This window comes from Stegodyphus dumicola, chromosome 6 (assembly GCF_044657685.1).
Source record: "Stegodyphus dumicola isolate Sdum_Otavi_A_Nest chromosome 6, ASM4465768v1".
NCBI lineage: Eukaryota > Metazoa > Arthropoda > Arachnida > Araneae > Eresidae > Stegodyphus > Stegodyphus dumicola.
In genome coordinates, this window is record NC_140773.1 from 151,642,713 (window position 1) to 151,653,787 (window position 11,075).

The following is an 11,075-nucleotide window of genomic DNA, read 5'->3' on the forward strand; positions in this document are numbered from 1 at the left end:
TACTTACACTAAATACAAGGTTGTTTTTACGATTTTGATCTTCCCTGTTATTCTTCTTCCCAGATAGATAGTTCTAGTTCCTATTAAATAGATATCATATTTTGTTTGGGAATATTGGTAGCATTTCTTTTATTCATATCTCTCTCTCTCTATATATATATATATATATTTGCTTAAATATATATATATATATGCTTAAATATTCAGAAACTTGGTTGTTCTGTTTCCAATAATAAGATGCAGAAATCCTCTTAATAGTAAAGAAACTATTCCTGTACTTAACATTTTTAACAAAGAGCTACAGTGTTGCTTATAATTCAAACAATTAAGACGAAAACAGAGGAATTTTAAAGCAATTTATATAGATAATAGAATGGGCCCACCAGCGGCCGAGCGGTAAATTCGCTCAACACTGGTAGTTCAGTCCGAGGTTCGAATCCCGCGAACGGGCTGGCTGCATGGGTGTTTTCGTGGTTTTCCCTATGTGTAACATGTATACTAGCCAGTTTTCCTTAGAAAGTCCTCCACGAAGGCATCCATCCCCTTAGGCAGATAGCCCTTGAGGCTTTGTCATAATTAAATAACTTAACCTATAGATAATAGATTTCTGCTTGGTGTCCAACTCATTTTACAGTTTGAAAATAGTAGCTTTTTATGTAATGTTGCGAAAAGTTTAATATTTTTAAGCCTGTGCATTTCAGTTATCCACTTTAGTAAAATTTTCATTATATGCAAACTCTAAATTATTGATTTTAAAATCATCTTAAAGGCAGGACACTTGGTTGAAAAATTTGTTATTATTTAACAGTAAGTTTTTATAAATCTTTTTCCCTGATAGGTCAGTTTATATAAAAGCTGCATTTATTTATGGAAGATTGGAAAAAGAATAAAACATGCTGTTGCCTTCTACTAGAAAAATGTTACTTATAATTTAAATGTACTTAACTATGAACCAAGTAAGGTTTTCAGCTGTGTATTCATATTTTTAGTTTGCTGTGTTATGCAAAGATTATTTAGAGAGTTATGTTAGGTTGTATAAAATGCAAAACATCAGACGATTGAGAAATTCTTTGAAAATATGTGCAATTATTTGTTTATCAGAATGCTAAAAACCTTATAACAAAGAGCTTGACAAGTTATCTCAAATGATAGTATTTTAAAGTAAAATAAACTGTGTAAGTAAGGTATAATAACTGGTAACAATTATGATCAGATCTATCAATCATTTAATTTTATGATCCTTGACAATGTTGCCCAGTAAAAAAAGTAACCAATATGACATTGGGCCCATCAATAGCTCAGTAAAACTCATAATTAAATAAATCACTTTACACAAAAACTCAAAAATGGACTGTATACTAAAATTTATTAATTACACAAAAAGCCACATAGTTAGTTCACATCTCTCAGTGGCGTCTCGAAACACTCTCAAACTCAATACAAGTGGCCACAAGGTGGTGCTATAAACAAAAATCAGTGTCATCGTTTTAGAACACAAATATTACATGTTTTTCACAGATGGCGCCTCTGTGGTCAACAGGCATCAACAAGAGAAAAGGGAGCAGCACAAAATCAATCAACCTTATATAAGGAAGCAAGCTTTAAACTTCAATTTCAAACTGGCAGGCACTTGTATATGTTCAAGGCAGCAGATTTAAATAACTAACTGTAAAATACTCTGAAAATTAAATTTTAACTATTGCAGGTGTTTTTTTTTTTTATTTTTTTTTTTAGTCATACATTTTAGTTTCTAAAATATTCAGAAAGACAACCAATATGTCTGATTTATCAGGATTATTTGGTTGAAAGTTCAGCTATGCCATGGTGAACCTAACTACTCCATGAAACTTAACCTGAAAGTAAACCATTTTACATGCATCTTTTATGTACTTCCTTAAGCTGTACATAATATTTAAAAGCAGTGTTATTTGTTAATAATTATGACTGTTTCTCTTCAGCAGTTTGAACCTTCTTTGTTAAGTGACTTCAGTTTATTTACTGTAAAATTTTCATTGATATAATATCATGTTATTTGATATGTAGCAAAAATTCAGGTTCTATAAACAAAAATCAGTGTCATTGTTCTAGAACACAAATATTACATATTTTTCACAGATGGCGCATCTGGCGTCAACATCCAGCCCGGCTTTGAATGTTACATTCAACAATAAATTTAGAACACAAGTTATAAAATACAAACACAACACTGCAAGATAATAATAATGACGGTTATACAATTATACAAATTCAAACTTGATAATTAACTGCAAATAAAATTTAAGTAACTGAAACTTTTTCATTAACAAAAGGCAAAGGTACAATTTTTGTCTCTGGCCTTTTATAGGTTCGATTTTTATCTTTAAGTGTCGCAACTCGAATAATATTATCTTGACCTGGATGGGTTTTAATAATTCGTGCTAAATGCCACTTTAAAGGAGAGTAATTATCCGAATCTTTTACTAAAACTAAATCTCCTTCCTTCATTTCTACTTTTCCTTTATACCATTTAGGTCTATTTAAAAGTTTAAATATTCAGATGACCATTTTTTCCAAAAATTTTGATTTAATTTCTGAACCATTTGCCATCTACTTGTCTGATTTTAGGAATCTCTGTAAAATTAGGTTCAGGCAATGTAATTAAAGATGAACCAATAAGAAAGTGAGCAGGTGTCAGTGCCTCTACATCATTTGGATCATTTGATATGGGACAAAGAGGGCAAGAATTAAGTACAGATTTAATTTGAACAATTAGAGTAAAAAATTCTTCATAAGTTAGAATTGTTTTTCCCACCACACGTTTCAAGTGATATTTAAGGGATTTCACACTAGCTTCCCATAAACCTCCAAAGTGAGTAGAGGGAGGATTAAAATGCCAATTTATACCTTCAGTAGCCAAATAACCTTTAATTTCTTCCTCACTTTTATCCTTAAATAAAGATTTTAAAATCGCTCTTAATTCTCTATGAGCACCCACAAAATTTCTGCCATTATCACTGAAAATATCTGAGGGTTTACCTCGCCTGGCAATAAAGCGTTTAAGTGCTGCTATAAATGCTGCACTTGTTAAATCATTTACAATCTCAAAGTGCAAGGCTTTCGTAATGAAACATGCAAAAATACATACAAACACTTTTCTTATCTGTTTACTTCTACCTACAAAATTTTTTTATCACAAATGGACCACAGTTCCTGTCCTAGCAAGTCCTGTTCTAGCAAAAACTCTCGCAGCTAGTAAATCAGTCATCTGTTGCTGCGCAGACCTAGAATTTACCTTTTTACAAATCATACAATTAAATATGATTTTTCTAATTATATTTCTTGCAGAAACAATCCAAAATTTACTCCTTATAAGTTATAGAGTTGTTTCAGCACCTGCATGAAAATAAAGAACTTGAAAATGATTAATCACAATTACAGTAAAATTATGTTTAGTTGGCAGAATCATAGGATGTTTTCTCATTTGACTTAAGTCACTGTTTTGCAGTCTGCCACACACTCTGAGTATTCCATCATGATCCAAAAATTGGACACAAATTCAATAGTTTACTACTATTAGGAATAGGAGCATCCTTTTCTAAGCACTGGATTTCTGTCGCAAATCAAGTCCTTTGAACGTTTTTCACAACACACAATAACGCACTAGAAAGTTCACTGGTTGTCAACGTTCCGCGTGTAGCATGCAATGGATGCCTGGTGTTATGCATAAATCTCTTGCACAAGCCACTACTCTTAGCAATATGTTTTAAGATGTATAATTATTGATGACATCTAATGGCTGATAAGTGTTAATAAGTGCACATATTTCACTTACTACTGGTGGTTTTAATTCGGGAAGATACAGTTCTTCGGACTCCTCAGAGATATCATCTTGGCACTTAGTCATCACAGGTTGAAGAAGAAATGAGGGTCCACACCTCCACAGTTCACACAGTTGAAGTTTGACCGGATCAGCACCTCTTGATATGAGATGCAACTGCAACTCGATTAGCAACAAACGTTTTCATACAAAAGGGCTCCTTTTTCAGCCAAGCCAAGACTATCGAAGAGTCACTCCAGAAAAATACATTATTCACATTAAGTTTCAGAGCAGATATTACTCGAGTCATTAACTTCGCAAGCAATACAGCTGTGCATAACTCTAATCTTGGTATGGTAACTTGCTTTATATGAGAAACTTTTGATTTACTTGTTACCAGCCTTATCACCACTTCACCATATTGGGAGACAGATTTACAATAAACTGCAGCTCCATAAGCGAACTCAGAGGCATCACAAAATCCGTGTAACTCGATAACAATTGCTTCTGCGACAAGAATGCATCTGTTAATTTCTAATTTATATATATGTGGCAGTTCAGAGAAAAACCGTTGCCATTCTTTGGCTTTTTTATCAGGTAGAAGATTGTCCCAATTGAGCTTCAAAACCCATAGTCTCTGAAGAAATATTTTAGCTTTGGCTATTTAGGGACCCAATAAACCAAGTGGGTCAAAGATTCTCGCTATTGTTGACAAAACTTGTCTTTTAGTAATTTCATACTCATTTTCTAGTTTCACTTAAAAATTAAAACAATCTTTATCTGCTTTCCAGGAAACACCAAGGGCTGACCCTTCATTCGTGCACTGAAATGTGTATTCATCATCAACGTTAACTGCAAGCTCCAGATTGTTGCTACACCATTTGTGCAGAGTCATAGTTGCACTTTTTAAAATCTCAATTAATTCATGATGTAGCTTTTTTGTCGAACTCAATGAACTGGACCCTGTTAGCACATCATCCGTGTAAAAATCACTCTGTAGAACTGCAGCTGTTAATGGAAAATTTGTGAGCTCATCTATAGCAAGCTGACGTAATGTTCTCATGGCTAAACAAGGTGTACTTTCTGTGCCATAGGTGATCGTGTTCAACTCAAAAGTTTTAACTGGACCATTGACTCTTTCCACAAAATTCTCTGTAGCTGCCATTGAGTAGGATGAATTAATATTATTCAGGACATCTTTCTGATATCCACTGTAAAAGCATAAATAAATATGTTCGGAAACGTACCATAATTGAAAACAAGTCCTCTTGAAGTACACCACCATTATACTGAATTGAATTCAGCGAATTACTTTTTTGACGTTGCAGTCGAAGCATCGAACACTACTCTCAAAGGTGTCGAACTTTCCTCAGGGCGATAAATACCAAGGTGTGGAATATAATATTCCCCTTTTGTGCATGTTATCTTTCACTTCAGTCATGTGACCTAGCTCACTATATTCATGTAGAAAATCAGAGTACAATAGTAAGTAATTTTCATCCTTACTTAAACGAGTCCACAACGAGTTCAACCTCTTAAGCGCCATTTGTTTCAAATTCCCTAAACACATTGGATCTTCTTTAAACTGCATCTTGACTACATATTTTTCGGTTTCAGTCCTAGAATAGTTTTTGAGAAAATGCTGTTCACAAATTTCTAGCTCTTTACTCTTAGAAATCTCACTTTCTCTTTCTACATTTTCGATTTCTCAAAACTCTCTTACTTCTCTTTTTAACTATAAATTATCTGTAATAAGCCCGCAATGTAATTTACTTTCCCCTTTAGCAGGAAGAGTCCCACTTACAACATAGCCGAAAACACTATTTTGTAATCTTAAATTTGAATCCTGAAGGATAAAAGCTCATAGAAATGTTCTGCACCTATCAGAAATTCAATTGGGCCTAGCTCAAAAAATCTGGCATCTGCTAAATTGATGTTATCTAAAGCTGAAACATTTATTTCAAGAGGCCTAGAGGGCGCATATTCTGTTACTTTAGGAACCACCAAAAAATTTTTAACTTAGATCAAAATTCTTGTCTCTATTTAAAATAGATACACTAACTCTAGATTTTATATTCAAAGACAAATTATTTATTCCTGAAACAGAAATTTTATTCTTTTCTCCCTTTAATTGAAGCAAATCTGCTAACCTTTTGCTCATAAAATTTGAATTGGCATCTAACAAACCTCTAACTATGCATCTTTAATTAAACAAACAAAAGTGCTGATTAAGACATTCACTTTTGATTCATTCGCGAGATTGCACTTTGTTAAGAATAAATTTTGATCAGTACTCACTTTAGATTGCAGAGGTTTAAATGATGGAGCCGAAGCGTCCAAATTCGAATGAGTATTTTTATTTTCATGACTCATTACCTGCGCAACTATGTCTTTGTTTATTTTTTGTTCCGGACGGAAATGAAGAGTCACGTGATGTTTCTTTTTAAAAATACCGCAAGAGAATTTATTGCTGCAATTAATCACCTTATGATTTCCTAAACTGTTGAAACATAGCCGTTTCGGTTTCACTAGCCCAACTCTATCGCTTGTCATGTTTTTTAAACAGGGCATTTGTACAAAGGATGAATTTCATTGCATGATAAAATTTATTTTGAATTTTTTTACATCGGTTAGAAAAACCTTTGACGTATTTTTAGGATAACTGTTTTTATTACTCAACCTAGAATTATCCACTACAGGTTTTCTCTTTGATATATAATATAAATCTATCTCTTTCGCCAGTTCTACAGGTTTAAACCAAGAATTTCCTTGCCTTACATTTATAAAACACATAACCACTTTATCAAGTGTTTGACATATTTATCAGAAACCATTAATTGCTTTATGTTTCAAAGTCATTTACCTTTCTCTGTTTCATATAATAATCCCAACTTGTAGTTAATCTAGGTGCGAACTGCACGTAAGTTTCATTCGTCATTCGCTGTGTCTTTGTAAACAAATTTGGGGGGTGGATGGTTCGAATTCTCTTAGCACTATTTCTTTAACCTTCGAATAATCTCCTAATTCGTCATCTTTAATGTACGTATTAACATTTGTGGCTTTTTCTCCCAACAAGTTTAGAAGAATTTCCGATTTAAATTTCTCTGGAACACTTTTTAAAATGAACACCCTTCTAACGGTGAAAAGAAATAAACCCAACCTTCCGATCTAATTGGAAATTTAGTTGCTAATGTTCGTATACTTTTAATAAGAGAGTCGAGAGATTCTACATTTTCTCTTTTCTCATATTCTATGAGGTTTTCACTCTTTGATTCTGCTCGCAACTTCGCGAGTTCTAGTTCAGATTTCAATTTCTCAAGTTCGAGCAATCGGCTCTCGTCACTTTTTCTTTCATTGATAATATTATTTGCTATACCTTCAACTAATACAGGGTCATTTTTATACCTTTTACTGTTTTTGATTACATCAATTAAATCTGATATAGTTTTTGCTTCTGAAATGTCTAAATTCAACTCTACAGCAAGATGCTTATAATCATCCTTTTTTGAACTTTCAAACATTTTGAATCTACTTTTTCAATTACACAGTTTTTACAATTAAGGCCATGTACCTTCTATTTAAGAGAAATCTGCAAGTTTTCCTTCCACGACACTTGTCTTCCAACTTTGACACAAATTTGAACTCTGGCTGGGTAAGGACCAACAATGGGCCCGTCAATAGCTCAGTAAAACTCATAGTTAAATAAATCACTTTACACAAAAATTCAAAAATGGACTGTATACTAAAATTTATTAATTACACAAAAAGCTGCATAGTTAGTTCACATCTCTCGGTGGCATCTCAGAACACTCTCAAACTCAAAACAAGTGGCCACAAGGTGGCGCTATAAACAAAAATCAGTGTCATCGTTTTAGAACACAAATATTACATATTTTTCACAGATGGTGCCTCTGTGGTAAACAGGCATCAACAAGAGAAGAGGGAGCAACACAAAATCAATCAACCTTATATAAGGAAGCAAGCTTTAAACTTCAATTTCAAACTGGCAGGCACTTGTATATGTCTATATGTCCAAGGCAGCAGATTTAAATAACTAACTGTAAAATGCTCTGAAAATTAAATTTTAACTATCGCAGGTTTTTTTTTTTTTTTTTTTAGTCTACATTTTAGTTTCTAAAATATTCAGAAAGACAACCAATATGTCTGATTTATCAGGATTATTTGGTTGAAAGTTCAGCTATGCCATGGTGAACCTAACTACTCCATGAAACTTAACCTGAAAGTAAACCATTTTACATGTATCTTTTATGTACTTCCTTAAGGTACATAATATTTAAAAGCAGTGTTATTTGTTAATAATTATGGCTGTTTCTCTTCAGCAGCTTGAACCTTCTTTGTTAAGTGACTTTAGTTTATTTGCTGTAAAATTTTCATTGATGTAATATCATGTTATTTGATATGTAGCAAAAATTCAGGTTCATACCAGTGTTTTTTAAAGTCAATGTTTATTTTTTTAGTAATATGTGTTTTCCTTGAAAATTTTTAAGTCATGGAGAAAAATTTCTTGTTGCTTAGAAAAATTAATTATGAAGTTTCTGGAATAAAGCTAATCATCATATGAAATATTCTACATGAATGATTCTGATGGTGGTTGTCAGAATGTGAATATGAGAAAGGACAAATAATGAAAAAAATTTAATGACCAAATTATTTTTTAATTTATATAATACTCAAATTCTACCTTATTAATGTATCATAGGAAAATATTCCTATGATATTTTGCTCTATGGAATATATATTACATCATGGATGGGCATTTCTTGTTATTTTCCTTTTGCTTCACATTTCACACACTCAATATCGAAGCAACTAAGACATTTTAATTTTAATGCATGCATATGTACTTTTTGTAGTGTACTAAAAAAATTCATTTTCTAGGTGCAGATTTTGATGTATCATCATCATGTAATGTCAGTGATTTTAAAAATTCTTGCGACAAGCAATATGCAGTGAAGGTTGCTTCAGAAATTCCTCCTTTCTCTGCAGGGAAACAAATGCAAGCTGATACATCATCTTCTGTTTCTCACACCAGCAGTTTCTTAAATATGCATACAGCTCAAGCAAAGTATTTTAATCCTCGATCTCACTTATCTCTGAATGCTCAGTTATCTTCATATGCATTTAAGCAGCCAAGTACAATAATTCATGAACCAACAGTAGCACATATTCAGTCTGTGATAGAATATTCAGATGCTTCTGTTTCGAAGACTGTTTTACATTATAGTTCTGGTTCGGAATCTAAAATTGCATCTACTGCTAGTACATGCAAATTATCAACTTTACGCTCAGAAAAAAGATTTGAAAGTCGGAACTTGATTTGCCAAAAAGTTTTATCTGATCAAAGTATTAATAAATCAAAATTAGACTCGCATTCATTTGAAGATCTGACTAAATGTAGGCAGCAACTTCAGGAAACAATTAATAATGATCTTCCAAGTTCTAAAAGCACACCAACCAGATCTAGCAGACAACTCAATCGTCGAAACAGAATTGCTGCTCTGTTTTCTTTGCCTATCATTGATTAACTTTTATTGACTTTTGCACATTTTCAGTGTACAAAATCATGAAAGTTCTCTATTTAGTGCTATTTTATTGTGCATTTTTGTGGTTTTTATTGTTGAAGTATTTAATTTATTAAACCAAAGTTTAAATTTACATTGGCTTACAGGATAGTAATTGAAGTTTATTTGAAGGAAGTTAAGTTTTGTAGTTTCTGTATGAGTCATTTCATCATTTTGTTTTTAAACTATGGATTCTGAGTGTTTTTAATCTTAAATATGAATAACATTTGAAAAGTACTTATGGTTCTTTTATTTTTACATTATTTCCCACAAAAAGGAAACAATATTGCTTATTTTTCACCTAAAAATGGATTTATCTCTATGTTTTTAAAGTGGTGATTGGAGTAATATTAGCAATTCTATATTAAAGCATTTTAACTGTTTTATAAATATGTAAGCTAATTAAGCCTAGCATTATAGGTTTATGTGAGTATTTAAAAAGTTTTTTTGCCAGCATGTCTTTTTTTTGACATGTATGGATATAAAATGCATGTGGAAATGATTTTTAGTCAGCTGTGTGCATTAATATTAATTTCTGCACAGCAATTTTGCATGCCTTTAGTTGTTTAATATTTCACTGAGTTTTCCTGTGTGGATTACCCATGTCCATAGTAAAATTTACACAGTTTGGTGTAAAAGTATTAGCTACAACATATATGTATACTTGCTTGACAAGTAGGGCATTTTTCATAAAAATATATTTCTTTGCTTGTCAGATAAGGTATAAATCTTGTTTTGACTATCCTGTAAGTATTGATTAAAAATTGGGTTTTTTAGGGCACTGAAGTTTAGTATGTTAAATATAGCACATAATGTTTTGAACACATATATTTTTATCTTCTGTAAAAATTCGTCTTTGTATCCAAATTTGATTTTGAAGTATTTATGGTTTATTTTGTAATTTGAATTTTTAAGTTTGTTCCTAATTCAATGTTTGTAAATTTTTATCCCAAGAAATAAAACTTTGCAGCTGATGATATTCATGCATTTTCTGACATCATAAAGATCAAATAATGATTTTAACAACCTTAAATTGTGTCTTATAATAATCTAGTAAATAATCAAAATCAGCCATACAAGAACAAATCTCTTTTCATACATAATTATGAAAAGAAGTCTGATTTATTGCATTTTTTCACATACAAAAAAATCAAAATGAAAATATTTTAACCGATTTTATGTTATGTAGATAAATAATGTTTCTGCTTAAATTATTCCTATATATCAACAGATATATGATAATAGAACTTCGTATACTGACTATTATGCTAGTATCAGCATATTATTGGTTGAAAAATCAACTGATAGTGTAATTTTAGTAAACAAAATTTATAGGGCATAATGTTTCCTTGGTTTATATTTGGACTGAAAGGATTGACAAATGGAACAATTGTTTAGTGAACTTCAAAATCAAGAGTATGGATATAAAAAAAGGACTCTTTAAAAATTAAGCTAATGAATTATTTTTCATCTAAACTAAATACATCGCAGAAATTATACACATAATGAAATACATTAAATACAAATACTGAATAAATTAAAATTGCAAGATATTGAATAATAGCACTTAGCAAATTCATATTTATTTTACAAATACATTATTATAGGAGCATGAAATTATTAAGTAATTTTGTGATACAGAACCTGCAAAAATTGGTATTCTGATTTGTGGCAACAATATCAACTGTTAGAAACCT

General features: G+C 31.5%; 1 protein-coding gene across 9 annotated transcripts in view; it reads left to right on the top strand.

The window, feature by feature from the left end:
* Marf1 (meiosis regulator and mRNA stability factor 1-like protein) overlaps positions 1-10,355 on the top strand; it is a 244,066-nt gene extending 233,711 nt beyond the window's left edge. For 8 of the 9 annotated variants that reach the window (XM_085819030.1, XM_085819032.1, XM_085819027.1 and 5 more), the window contains one exon: positions 8,696-10,355. In XM_085819030.1, the coding sequence (XP_085675156.1) occupies positions 8,696-9,342 (647 nt within the window). In that variant the 3' untranslated portion in view covers positions 9,343-10,355. The remainder of the gene's footprint in view (positions 1-8,695) is intronic. The other variant, XM_085819034.1, reaches the window with a different exon arrangement.
* The last annotated feature ends 720 nt before the right edge of the window (positions 10,356-11,075 follow it).